Source organism: Macrobrachium rosenbergii, chromosome 9 (assembly GCF_040412425.1).
Source record: "Macrobrachium rosenbergii isolate ZJJX-2024 chromosome 9, ASM4041242v1, whole genome shotgun sequence".
In the NCBI taxonomy this organism is placed as follows: Eukaryota; Metazoa; Arthropoda; class Malacostraca; order Decapoda; family Palaemonidae; genus Macrobrachium; species Macrobrachium rosenbergii.
The window spans coordinates 44,796,115-44,810,738 of NC_089749.1; the positions used below are offsets into that span (position 1 = coordinate 44,796,115).

General features: G+C 44.6%; 1 protein-coding gene across 2 annotated transcripts in view; it reads left to right on the forward strand.

The window, feature by feature from the left end:
• The first annotated feature begins 8,872 nt into the window (after positions 1-8,872).
• Ufc1 (Ubiquitin-fold modifier conjugating enzyme 1) overlaps positions 8,873-14,624 on the forward strand; it is a 109,880-nt gene continuing 104,128 nt past the window's right edge. Inside the window, exon 1 of one of the 2 annotated variants that reach the window (XM_067109012.1) lies at positions 8,873-8,974. In XM_067109012.1, the coding sequence (XP_066965113.1) occupies positions 8,903-8,974 (72 nt within the window). In that variant the 5' untranslated portion in view covers positions 8,873-8,902. Of the gene's footprint in view, positions 8,975-10,229; positions 10,251-14,624 lie in introns of those variants that run through there. The other variant, XM_067109014.1, reaches the window with a different exon arrangement.

Sequence of the window (14,624 nt, forward strand, 5' to 3'; positions counted from 1 at the left end):
CTGGGCGCCCAAATGATGGGTGCTCAGAGATTTGATGTCCAAACACTGGACATGCACACACAGGATCTTCCAATTTGGAATGATAAGACACTGGGCGCCCAAGAACTGGAAACGTGGACAATGAACGTTCATGCGATGGGCGCTCAGACACAGTGCGCTCATACGACACAACACTATCAGACTCTGGATGTTTGGACAGTGTTGCAGAGGACTTCAAGAGATATCCAGCTATAAATGCTGCCACTTAGAGAGAAAGCCTATGCTTGCAAGGAAAGCTGGAAGGTCCCCCAGTCCTGAACACACAGGGATGTACTGCCTGAAGAACTGCTCCTTGTGTAGCAGCTACAGAAGGTTGGGTCAAGCAGAACTCTTCTTGATGCCTCGGAAGCAGAGCTATCAGGTCGGGCGAAAGGCGGAGTCTTCCAGCATTTGTCTGTAACTCGGCCTGAGCAATGCTTGTGAACCCCTAGCGAAACAGACAAATACAGAGGGAAAAACTTAGATATTGATTTTTCCCAAAAAGACAGCATGCCTCACCGTAATGGCCCCTGGGTCTGGTACGACAGAGAGAAAACTGCCGACTTTGTTGTGCCAGGAGGCAGCAGAAAGACGGTAGGGATCTCTCAGTCAAGCAGTCTCTTCGTGAACCTTCGTGAATAAAATAGTGAAGACCATGTTCTGTCCAGATCACTGAAACCCGAGGCCGCCCAGCTTGCCTACTAATACATCCCCATCGGGAATGCATCTGACTAATTGAGCTGTCGAGTGCGCTATACAACACTCAAGTACCTGCAAATGTCGACAGATGAAACAGGAGGAAAAAACGATTCCCTCGTTTGTTGACGTATGCCACTACTGTGGTTTTGTTGTTCAACGAAACCACTGTCACAAACTCATCCTGAATTCTCGGAAGGCCAAAAGGCTGCCTTGAGTTCAGGACGTTGATGAGAAGGTACTAATCATCTCAGTCACACACCTTCAAGACAAAGTCTTACAGGTGTACGCCTATTCCTCGATCAGTGAATCCAGAAGTAGACATACGATGTGAGGAGAATATGCATGCATATTCGAAGGTTCCTTCAATCAAGTATTAGCCTAACTCTTTCCTCATACGTTGAAGAGGAAAGAAGGATGGAGGACTGAAGGCAGACCTCCTTCATTCTCCACCTTGGGGAAGCTTCTGCAAGATGACAGGATACCAAGACTAGCTCTTGCTGGGCTGGCATTTCCCGAATCAGGAGTACAGGAGAGGAAGTGGGATGGAAATTTGATGAAAAGAATTGCTGAGACCTAAGGGAAATAGATACTTCTCCTGAAGGATCAATTCCCAGGTCTCGGCAATGTTGCTGCCAGCTCCAGAGACTCAATAAGTATCATTTCATCCAGGCATCTGCAGTAGGAGAACTTCTGCCCGGTTGATACTTCTTTCTCTCTTCCCTTCTTCCCTCCTCTCTTATGGAAAAGAGGGTGGAAAGAGACATGGTTATGCGCACTTTCCCAGAAGGGTTTTATTTTCTCTTGGAATCAGTCTTAATTGAACCACTACTCTTGCAAGACATCTCTCAATTAAGACCGATTCCAAGAGAAAAATAAAACCACAAATTGATTACCAGGCAGATCAAGCAAAACTGAGGGGAAAACCTAAGCCACTAAATTGTCCCATTAGTGCTGGAAGGCATCCCCATCACAGCCGATGGGTCCAGCACTACTGGACAGAATACTGGGAGCTTCCTGTTGTATCAAGCAGCAAACAGGTCTATGCTCAGGGCTCCCCATAACCTCAAAAGCCTCTTTGCTAAGCTGGGGTGCAGTATTCTGTCCCTATTACCTGACTCTGGTGACTAAGCTCATCTGCCACTACGTTCCAAGTACCCAGAATGTAACTGGCACACAGCTTTACCAAGTGGGCCACCGCCACTTGTGCACCTGCACTGCCAACTGATGCAGGGGAGGGACACCAGTTCCCCTTGCTTGTTGACATATGCCACTATGACTGTGATGTTGTCAATCATAAACACCACTGATTACTACATTACTCAATCCTGAAACACCTGAAGGGCCAGAAAGGCTGCCTTCAATTCCAGGGTGTTGATGTGGAGGTGCTTGTTGTTCTGTTCCCACACACCAACACCAGCTTCTCCAGGTGTGCATCCCTCCACTCGTTGGTTGCGTCCAAAAACAGAAGCATCTCCGGAGGCAGTGTCAAGTGGCACTCCTACTTTAAGGGTCCTGTCATCTAACCACCAACTTTGATCCTTCCTTACTTCCTGTGAGAGAGGAACTGAAAATAAATGAGGGTCTCTCACTAGAGACCAGAACTCCTTTAGCCTCCAGTGACGGAACAGAGGTGAAGCTGCCCAAGAGGGACCAGCTTTTCCAAAGACAGTGGGTGACTTAGAACGACTTGCCAATGCCGAACAGGTTGTTCCTGTCGAGACAAACTTCTGAGCTACCTCCTGAACTTGCTGATGTGAGCCTGACAGAAAAACTCTCACTGCTGCCATGTCTATCAGCATGCCTAAGTACTTTACCTTCTGCTTGGGCATGAGATCTGACCTCTCAAAGTTTATCACCACACCAAGGTCATGACAAAAAATGAAAGGAGATGATCTCTGTCCTGTAGCCACTGCAGCAACAAGCATGCCAGGACTAGCCAATCATCGAGACACCTGAAAAGACTTACATGAAAACTTGGGGGCAGCCAAGAACCCAAAACAGAGTGCCTGGAACTGAAAGACCATCCCTCTTAGGGTAAAGTGGAGGTACTTTTGAGAAATCAAATGGATGGATATCTGAAAAAAAGCATGAAGTTGCCCTCACTGGTGGAATCTAACACTGAGCAAACATTTTACATCTTGAAGAAGAGAGAGAGCGATAACCAGTCTCCACCACCTGACGCCTTCTCCATCAAGATCAGATGTGTAAAAGCCTGGAGTTCAACTGATCACAGCTGCTATTACACCTTTCCGCAGCATTGCATTAACCTCTTCCCAAAAAAAAAAGATCCTTCTGCAAGCCGGGAACGTATGTCTGGAACCATACCAGATTAAAAGTGAAGGGTGGTGGATACTAGAAGGGTAAGAGATATCCTTCCTGCAGAACATCCACTACCGAGGTCTCTGCTCTGTGTTGCTCGACAGGTTTTCCCCCACCATCTGCAGCAAGCTGGAAGGAACACAGCCCCTAGGGTCCTCCTCCCTTCTTCTTGCCCTTGCCTCCCTTTCTAGGATGGGTGGGGTACTGAAAGCAATGCAGCTGCATGCCTGTTGCCATCAGTAGAAAAAGGGTGGGTTCCTCTATGAGGGGCAGAGAAAGTCTGGGACTTTCTCTGATTCAATGGGGAAGAGCCAACATGACCTAAAGGTTGAGCCGCAGTGCCAAGCAAAGGCCAAGAAGTCTTAGATACTGCCTGGTGGGCTAGCTTGTCACTGTTCTTGACTCTATGCCTTTCCACTATGGCTTTCATCTCACTTTGAGGGAAGAGAGAGAAGCAGATCCCAGCACCGTCCAATTCTGAAAGCCAAAGCTGACTCTGGTCCAACAAAGTGAGAGAGATAGGACAAAATAGCATCTCTTCTCTTCAAAACAAAGTTCAACCTCAAGTTGGCTGTCTGTTGGGCAAGGTAGGTGACAGTCTTACCTCCAGACAGCAACAGTCTCCTTAATGAGGCATCCTCTTTGGGAGTTCACCCTCCTGTCGAGGATAAGATCCTGGCCACAGTGACTTCAGTTCATTCTGCAGACCCCATAAAGACTTGATGGCTGAAAAAAGATTTGCAGCACAGGCCAGTCTTCTTCCCCAAGGTCATTGAAGTGCATTGAAGTGATGTATCATCTTAATGGCCTCAACAAAGTGCCTATAAAACTCAGGAGTGTTTTGAGTCTTGGGGCACAGGACCCTCAGGTCCCTCCAGTTCCCAGTCTTCCTGAGTTGCTTCCTCTGCAGGTGAGGGACATTCGCCAGAGCCCCCTGGCAATCTCTCAACCACTTGAGAAAATGATCTGTCCAGTCCGTGGACTGAACCAGGAAGGTAAACCTCCATGGTAGGGCTGGGATGGGATCGAGAATGGTCCTAGTCTCAAACCCCATGCCTGTCCGGCTACCTGTAAACCCCAAAGAGGTGGAGAGGACAGGTTAGGGAATGTTGGCCCTTCCCCAGTCTGGCAGAAATTAAAGTCTTGCCAGGTGAGCGAGACTGTGGGTGGTTGTCAACCTGCAAAATGTGACTACATCTGCAATGGTCAGGAGAGTGGTCCTGTTCACGCAAACATGGGCGGGGCATGTCCCTCAAGCATGCCCCAGTCTTCCAGGAAGCCAGAGCTTCTACAGGAAGAGCAGACTAAATGGAGAGCCTCATGCTAGGTCTGGGCAATCAGGCTGGCTAGGTTTTGCCACTATCTCGGGACCCCTGAGCTGCTCTCTTTGAAGAGTTGGAGGGGAGAGGAGTGAAAGAGCACCTACATGTTTACATTTCACCTCTCGCTGGGCCATGCTGGCAGACAGGACCGGGTCGGTAGACCAGGAACTCTTGCCGGCCCGGGAAAGGGGAAATGCCAAGGCTGATACCAGTAAACTGGGGGTCTGGAGAACCCAAGGTAGCAATTGTGCCCTTGCACTCAGCAATGGATGCAGCGATACTCACAGTACTGCTAACAAGAGCCCTGTCAAATCCTCTCTGCAGCAGAGGACTGTCTGCTGGAAGCTTGATGAGACTACTTGTGTAGAGATATAGCAGCCTTCTTCAACCTCCACTTACTAGCTTCATGAGAAGGGGGAGGAATCGACAGCACTTGACAACAAAGATGAAGACAACAACTTCCTTCTCCTCTTCTTCAACTTCTTCCAAAGGGCAGCAGAGGTTAGCATTGACAAGGCAACACCTTCAGGCAAATCACTGATGAGACGTGGAGAGATACTGAGTAAGTGGGGTAATCCTGGAGCCACTGGAGACCATGACCATTGAAGTTGTAACAGTCATAGTAGAAGCAGTGGCAGACAACACCTTGTTCGACTCCAGATCGTCAAAGAGGGAAAAAACACTGAGCTCAGCTCCCTGAGTTGGAGTTACTCATCCTCTGCTGCACCTGGAAAGTCGAATTAGAGTGAGGCTCTCCCTTCATCCCAGGAGAGAGCATCCTCCAGAGGAACACTGTCCCTCAGAACAAAGAGGCCTCAGGTGATATATGGGACTTGTTGTCCTCCCTCCCCTCGAAGACTCTCTACCTACCATTCAGTGGGAGTTGGCATGGGGTGAACTGCTCCTCTGGAGTAACAACAGTGTGAGGGGAGGGGAGTTTAGCAGGTGGCAGAAAAGTAACAAAGAGAACCTTTGGTGTCACCACCAGACTATTACAATCTGATGACACCAAGGAGACCGTCTTCTCTCTCGCCTTCTTCCCAGCAAACCTCGCCCACTTTTTAGGTGGCCAGAGATGGCACTCTGAACATGGACTATTGTTGTTACACATGTGCCTCCTGCAAGAGGCACAGAGGGTGTGAGGGTCCACCTCTACATAGCAGAAGAACCTATTGCAAGACCTTTCCTTCCCTGGGCAGTGCCTGAAAATCTGAGGTTTCCTTGTAGAGGGAGAAGGCTAAAATGATTGAGGGGTTTGGGTCATTGTCTATATTTCACTAGGCAAACAGCAAAAACAATCATACAGATCAAAGAAAAATACTTAAAAGAGCATAGCAAAACAAACAGAAAGTCAGGCAAAAAATCTACACAGATTTCCATATACGATAGCAGCCAGAAGCAAAGTGGAGTGCATATTGACAGGTGGGAGGGTTTCCCCTACCTAACCTATCGACAGTTAATGACCTTGTCTTCAAATCAAACAGCCATTCCAGTTTGCGTCTGCAAACTAAACCCCAATGTAAAGAATGAAGATTTGTATTTGTGTAAGAACAAATCATGGTTAATATCCCATGGACTTCTATATGACTGGTCAAAACAAAACTTGACACTACACGTTTGTATGCGCTCACGTGCAAGTACTAGTGAATGGAATAGTCCATCTCTCATGGGTATGACAACCAACACTGAACAAGAAGGTGGTGGTGATTCAACCCTTCAAGCTTTGGGAGAAGCATAGGCTAAGTAGGATCACTTGCATTCAAGTAGAAAATATGCCAAACATCAGGTAACCTAAAGCCACAGGAGAGTGGATATAGCACCATTGTGTAAAACACATCCTTGAGTTCCATATCAAGAGGCCCATTATACATGAACCCCCAAGGATGTGCACACACAGGAATACACAGAATGAGAAAGTAGCACTCTGACTCAACCACATATGCACCTAGAGAAGCACAAAGCAAAAAGCCACTCCACTAAGTACAGTATACAATGGGAGAGTGGGTTGAGCATGTCTCCTACCTGTGAAGACATGGGAAGGCTTGGAGTGGTCGCACACTGTACAAGGAAAGCCTCTGCACCTAGCATGTGTGGGGTAACACTGGCTTTACCAAGTATGGATGACAAGTCTGCTCTGGTATGTTCCCAGGACCTTGTTGTAAGATAAGATTAGTACTGAAGGTACTGGTCAAAATACTGTGAGCTGTGGAAGACCCATATCTGGAATAGAGTTCTAAGCTAAGGTAGACTGACCCACATAACTCCCTACATTTGGTAACAGCAAAACTGGAAGAATATATACTGGTGAATGGGTACAAGTGCTGTCATGCATGCTCAACTCTGGGGCCTGTGAGGATTGTGCATGCATCAAGCAAGCAGGCAGCACTAGCTCACGTTGGTCTATTTCTGGTAAAATGCAGTTGAAAGTGACAGGAGCAGTCCTCATGACCAAAGCTGATCAAGCCAGGACAAGGTACTAAGTTTGTCCTCTGAGACCTGTTCCAGCCCAGCCATCAGCAGAAGGGTCACACATGGATGGCTTAACTCCCTCTTTCAAGAAGTGCTCATAGGAAGTCCTGCTTGACTTCTTGTGGGAGGCCTTCGTGGACTTCCTCCTCTTCCTCTTCCCAGGAGGAAAGATGAAGAAGATGAGGAAGAGGGCAAGGAAGCACTCAACAATGAAGAGGAGGAGGAGGAGGAGGAGGAAGAAAAGTGCTTTCCTTTTCTTGTCTCCATCCCATGTCTAACTCTCCTCTGGGGGCTTTAGCTGCAGTCAATGACACTGGGCCATCTTCCATGGGTAGGACAACTGCTACAGGAAACCTACCAACTTTGAGCTTCTAGTGGTGCAGCAATAGCAGGTGGAAGCAGCTGAAGTAGTAAGAGGTGTACTGATTCTCCTAACTTTTGAACAAACCCACCTCTCAACCAGGAGAGTACAGGCAGTCCCCGGTTATTGGCAGAGGTTCCATTCCGATGACATGACAATAAGCAAAATTCGCCGATAACCGAAAATCGGCGATTTTCGGTTATAAGTGCCTCTGTTAGGTATGTATCAGCGCCAATATGTGATTATCAGCACTGATAAGCGGAAATCAGGACATATTGGCACCGAAAATCGCTGATTTTCATCACTAGGCAAGCACCGAAAAACTGGATCGCCAATAACCAGGGACTGCCTCTAGTGTAATTGGGGGAAGAGTATGATGTGCTTTGCGATGAGGAGGAAATAGTAGGTAACTCTTCCTACCTACCTTCTCTACTGAAAACTTCTCAACAGCAGCACATTTACCCCTGTAATGTAGTATTAAACAATGAGGATACACCTAAATGGAGTGCATAAGGTTCACTACTACCACACCTCTGTTAATGACACAAGCCTATTTTTTGTGTAAAGAAAATAATCAAAACTTAAATACAAGTTCAACTTAGCAATCAATCTACAGGATGAAAACATACTCACCAAACAGCAGCTAAAAAATAGTACAGGGTGAAAGCAAGTGACTGTGGGGTATTATCTAACTCGGGTAGTTTGCAGAACAACAGGAATACCTCTGCATAAAAGCTCCACCCATTGTCTTCGATGTTTAGTGTTACTGGGGAGGGGGGTTCAGGCCAGGCCATGCATCCTAAGTGAGATTAGAAAGGTAAGGTCTGGTTAGGTCAGGGCATGGCCTCCTAGGAAAGGTTAGGTTTGTTTTCGACTGTGGAACCTGTCCCTGTTGTTCTTAACTCGCCTCTCAAACTCATCCCCCCTTAACCCACCTTTTTACCAAGTTCATTGACAGTTTGCAGCTCATGCTGATGGACAAGCCTTGTTCCATGAAAAAGTTCTACTTCGCATTCCCGTAGGAACAAATGTACATTCCTCTACTTTTCTTGGGGTTGAACTAAGTATTAGCTCTGTGTCAGGTATTACTTTGAAAATTGACTTTTCCTATAGTATTTTTGGTTGCTTATCAAGAATTTACCATTATTTTCTGTTGGTCGACTGTAATTAACCTCAGAACTTATTTTACTTTTGCTATCGCACATGCGCAGTGTTATAGGGGAACTTTTGGTAAAAAATGAGTTTCCTTGACCAGGGAGTCCAGAGGGCAGAGCTCCCCTAAGTAACATGGCTTACTAGGTTAGTATGGTTCCTTTTATAACAGATTTCCTTAGCCAATCCCCTTGAGCATATGGCTCCCTAATGTCTCCTATATTCGTGGAACTGTTCCATAAAGTCTATGGAGCTAATACTGGATATACCTTTCTTGGAATTACAGTATAATAGTGTTATCATGAATTTATTTTAACCTCGATATGGTAATTCTATATATTAGCTCCGCGCCTGTTTTTACCTTTTCAACTGTTTTTTCTTACACTTTTAGGGCTTCTGATACTGGCGGTGCATTTGTTTGTTGTCGGCCAAATGGAATGTCTCTTTGTCGTGTTTAGTACTGGCCCAGGGAGGTTGGGTACCCATTAACAGTTAACAAATTGCACGGGATATGAACCGTTCGAAACGGACGAACCCGTGCTCTGTCTTGTGAAGATCGCATATGGAAACCCCTTGTTGGATGGACTTCAGGGTTAATTACAGGTTAATTACACTCGAGCGCCAAAAATTAAAGGTAAATTCATAATTAGCAACCAAAAACTGTAGAAAAGTTAAGTTAGAAGGCAGTCGCCGCCGCGGAGCTACTATGTAGTTCTACCCTCGATATTTATGAACATGGTCCAGGAAAAAAGAGTAGCCTACAGGACTAGGTAGGGTAAGAGGCCTACCATAGACTAGGCTAGAACAACCTTGCCTTACAATCCCAGCTTTAGCTTAATGCCAACACTAACCGTTTCCCTGTCCCAATCAAATATGTGTTGGTTCCTTGTAATGTCATCGGGCTTGGGTTACATCCCAGGATACGGATTATCCTGGGACTAATGTGGGTGACTTTTGGGATAATTGCCGACATGATTTCAACGGCAACAAGACACTTCACATAATCTGACTTATCATGGTTGATCAGCTGATTACAATCCTAACGGCGCTGCGCCAGGCGAGCGTCGTTCATTAAGCATTTAAACAATGTTTCAATATTGCGCTGGCTGGTTGAGTATGTTGGACTCATTAATTACGTAATATACATACATACGAATATATATATACATACATACATACATACATACATACATACATACATACATACATACATACATACATACATACATACATACAGATGTACCATAGGGAAAAATGTGTGCTGAAACTTGTCAGAACATGTTTAATTTCTTCACCTTAAAATAATAGGCTACACATCAACAAATATACATCGTGTGTTCTGAAGAGTTCAAGCATTATAATTTATATACAGTACAGTACATATATTATATATATATATATATATATATATATATATATATATATATATATATATATTATAATCTGTTCAAGCTTGCTAAAGGTTGCATTAACCTAATAATTATGTTCTCACAGCCTCGCAAACAAAACTTCAGAACAGAATGCAACTGGTTGAGACGTTCCAACGAAATACGAATGGTACCGTTCAGTGTACTATACCTACAAAAAGGGATAATTATGTTACTTGAAACTTATCTTTGAAACTGACAAGTGCTTTTATATGTATATATAATTGGGTTATTTATAATTATAGATATAATAAAGTATAGATATCTGTAAGTTTAAAGTAATTTTTTTTTACATTTTTCAAAGTAACCAGTTCAGCAAAAATCTTTTCTTCCATCTTAAAACAACAACGAGTTGAACAGGCCCGCAGATTTGACAACTTTCACGAGAACAGCTGGAGGTAAGATGAGAAGTGACCACCGTATGTCAGTATTCTGTCCGTAGATTGACTTCATTTATAACACAAATACAAGAAAAACACACTGGTAAATGCGCAGAAGAGTTGAAATCGAACTCGTTATTCCCGTTGGTCGCTGCCTGCTTAAGAACGGATTTCATAGGCTAACCTACTGTATGTCAACAGGGATACAGTCCTCTAACTTAACTTACGGCTATGCCAAAGCTTCGTGCCCAAACCTGGTGGGTGGGCTTCTCCTCCATAACCCCTAGCATGGCTTCGTGCATAGCAGAGCGACGTGTGCATAACTATTTTGAGTTTTCTGTGAAAGAAAACCTACTGAGATGGCTGTTTGATAGTCCGTCCGCACTTTTGCAGTCCGCCCCAGGTCTTAAAAACTACTGAGGTTAAAGGGCTGCAAATTGGCATGTTGATCATCCACCCTCCAGTCATCAAACATACCAAATTGCAGCCCTCTAACCTCAGTAGTTTTTGTTTTATTTAAAGTTAAAGTTATCCATGATCATGCGTCTGGCACCGCTATAGGTGCTGACAACACAGGCCACCAAGGCCACCACCGGCTGTGGCTGAGAGTTTCATGGTCTGTGGCTGAGAGTTTCATACTGCATTATACACTTTATAGAAAACTCGATTGCACTGAAGAAATTTCGCACATTTTTCACTTGTTAAGTATTATGAACACACTTACTTGCTTCACATTCCATTCAGTTAGCCTACTACCAAAATTTTTCCTAGCCAGAACGACCACCTGGCTAACATAAAGTTAGGGTTTCAACAAAGGCATGCTAGGTCAGCCTATCTTAAACCAGGCATAATTGATACGTATCTAGTTACTGAATAGCTCGGGAGTTACAATTGTAATCTCACCAAGGAGGTCAGCTTCAGACGATGAAGGATTACCATATGAGAACCACAACCCCCTCCTTCTCTCTCTCTCTCTCTCTCTCTCTCTCTCTCTCTCTCTCTCTCTCTCTCTCTCTCTCTCAGCCATGAGCCTGCAGAATATGCCCAGTTGCACACACATTGCACTGCTAGACACAATTTCACATCAGGGTTCTCCATCCCCAGACATGGTCAGGACACAGCACCCATAGTTAAAGGTTATGGTAAAGGAAAGTTGGGTTAGGGTGTACCCTGTTTGAATTGTTGTTTCTGATATGCTTTTAAGCTGGCTGTGACCTGTGGGAATTAGTGTGTGCATCTCTTCTTCACTTTTGCAACTTATCCTACCTCATTAGTATACTAGAGTAAACCCCCATTCGCAGGGGATGCGTACCGCACCCCCCCACAAATAGCAAAAATCCCCAAATACTTAAAACCCCTCTAGAAACACTTAGAACTGCCTATTTTGATAGTTTAAACACAAACAAAAATAACTAAAATTACTTATACCTGAGTATTTTAATAGTTTTATCACAAAAAGTGCATTTAGTCATGAAAATATGAAATTACAGTAATTAGTGAATATTTCTCAGTGAAAAATATCATGAATGGGCAAATTTTCTGTGAATAATGGGTAGATACGTTTCCACAGAGAAATCTGCAAATATTTGAGTCCGTAAATAGTAAGACCCTTGAATCGGGGGTTTACTGTATATGTTTTGAACTGTAATTTCTTAAGGTAATGACTTGTAATTTAATGAGTTATTCTTCAGGTTTAAAACTTTTCTTTTATGCAAGAATCTCTATAAATAAGTAGTCAAATAACAAGGATATAGGTGTATTTTTTTAATGATTCCTTGCTTGTGGTAAAACTCCAAGATTGATTACAGTATTTGTGTCTCTCCATCTGTACCGACAAGAATTATATGACATTGCTGCACAATTGCCTTTGCATAGTGTTATGTTATATGTTGTAGAACATTCTTTGATCGTATGGAAATACAAACCATAAACTTCTGGATCAGAGTATTCCTCAATTTGAGCTTAGAAGCAAGATAGTTAATTGATGGTAATAGGGGTGAAAGGGGATTACTCTTCACTCGTGTACTGTCACCGAGCACTTTTTCTTTGGTCATTGTCATGAGAGGACATCCTGAATGTTCAGTTGAATTTGTGTTTTACGGAGGAGAAAGTGACTGGCTGCTAACGATCAGTCAACAACTTGCGCAGTTGAATGAGTTTGTTCTTAAGACTTGGCTCAAGATGGAAACAGCATGCTCCATGGTGGATTCCATTAAAAGAGAGTGATTTCATGCTTTACAATGGATCTGAGGGATACATACTTTCTGATGGCTGTCCATCAGTCCTTCGCTTTGTCTGCAACAAGACCACATACATGTTCAAAGCTCCTTGCTTCAGATTGGCAACATCCCCATGACTTTATGCAAGTATTTGCCTTGTTGTAAGCTTCTGGCCCCTTTCATAGGGTATATGCTTGCTGATTTACCTTGACAGTTGGCTGTTCTGTTGTCCTTTGAGGCACATTTGCCCCAGAACAGAGACTGTTTCATTACATTTTGTTGCAACATGGGAATCTTGATAAACTGGATGAGTCAGAGCTCATGACCAAGCAGCAGGCAAAGTACCTGTAAGTACCTTGGCACGATGATGAATATGGCAGTAGTGAAACATTCCTCCAGACTGTCATGTTAGCAAACTCAGGAAGATTTCAACACAATTCCTGTTGCAACAGGAACAAGTATCTTGGCTTGGTAGGTAGTTCTAGGTCAACTCTCATCTCTGGAGAAGCTTGTTCTGTATGGGCAACTCCATCTGCACTAACCTCAGTGGCAAATTTACCAGCACTGGTCAGCCTCCAGCAGCCTGCCTTCCAGTTTACACCTTTGAGCAAGGAGGTAAGGGAAGACTTTGTTTGGTGGCTGAATGATGGGAACCTCCTTGTGGAAGTTCCCTGAAATCCCACCTTGTAGATGCTTTTGTTCTTGGATGTGTCAAAGGAAAGTGTAAGGCACACACCTGAGAACCTGTATGCCGGGATGTTGCATGGACAGAGGTGAACTTCTTCATGTGCACTGCTACATTTTGGAAGTGCGGGCAGCACTGCTAGCCTTGCAAGCATTCCAAGATTGTGTAATGAGTCACCCTGTAGTGTTGATGAGCAACAACATGGCTGTAGTGGCATACATCAAAAACAGGGATATGTCCCATCACCTCTCTCAGTTGGTGAGGCAGATGCATGAATGGACACTTCGCCATACTTCAACCAAGTTCATTTTGGGCAAGAGGAGTATTTTAGTAGAGCAGCTCAGCCTCTAGGTGGAGGAGTATGGAAAAAGTGATCCTTACTCTCATGTGTGACAGAAAGGTTTTGTTTAGCTTTGAAACATTGGTGATTGCCTTGTATGCCATGTAACTAAACAGGAATCTCCTAATGTTCTGCTTCCCAGTGGCAGATCCCCAGTGGCTCTAGAAGATTCCTTTGAACACTACTGGGATAATTTTTGTGTCTGCACCTTCCCTCCATTCAGTCAAATCCACCTAGTGATCAGACGAGTGCTGATTACCTAGGGTTTCAGAATGACCCTGGTAGCTCCTTGTTGGCCTCCCTGTTGAATGGTTTCCCAATCTGCTTCCTCTTTTGGTCAAGGCACCCAGAAAGATTTTCCTGTGGTCTGCTCAGCCACTCTGTTAGAGGTATCATTGTTCAGTACAGGCCCTCTAGCTATACACCTGGAGGTGATCTATCAGCTTGTTTGAACAAGAGGCATTTCTCTCAGGACTGCAAAGATGTCAGGGTACAGTACAGTACAGTACAGTACCTCCAAATATCCTTATCTAACATGTATCAGACTGTCTCCCCCTCTGGTCAGAGCTTCAGTTCAGTGGATCACAGACTTCTTCTGCCTTCATGTGGACAAGCTCCTCTCAGTCCTTGCAATGAAAGGCTATTGCTGGGTCTTAAGATTTAAGGGTCCAGATTTCTCTGCTTTGGTGGGATGTGTATACTGATGAGGAGCTTCAGGCAGTCAGGCCCTCCTCAGGAGCTTTGGCTTCTGGAGTGGGTGCAACTTGTATCCTCCACCAATGTCACTTAGGCAATCAATGATTGAGATCTCTCTCAAAACTTGTCTTGGGAGTAAGATCTCTTATCCCCAACAAAGCATACAGTGGACCCCACCTATTTGTGGTTCCTGATTCTGCGGCTTCACCTATTTGTAGATTTCTCTGTGGCACATATTTTCACATTATTAGCAGGACTTTCTTGAAGGCCCGCTTAGTGGAAAGCGATTTAGTCATCTTCAGAAATCCCGGGGCTTTCCTAGACTTAGTCGAAGTCAGTTGAGAAGGAGGAGAGAGAGGTACTGCCGGCAGAAACTTGTCGGGAAACAATTCCTTCAAAAGCTTGACGAGAATCTGGTAGTCCGACGACGAGGACTGATCCTTAATCTCTTCTTCAGACTCCGAGTCCTTGAGTCTATCTCCAACATCGGGCGGGGAAGTGCAGAGAGAAGTTGGAGAGGAAACACGCCGCAGGGAC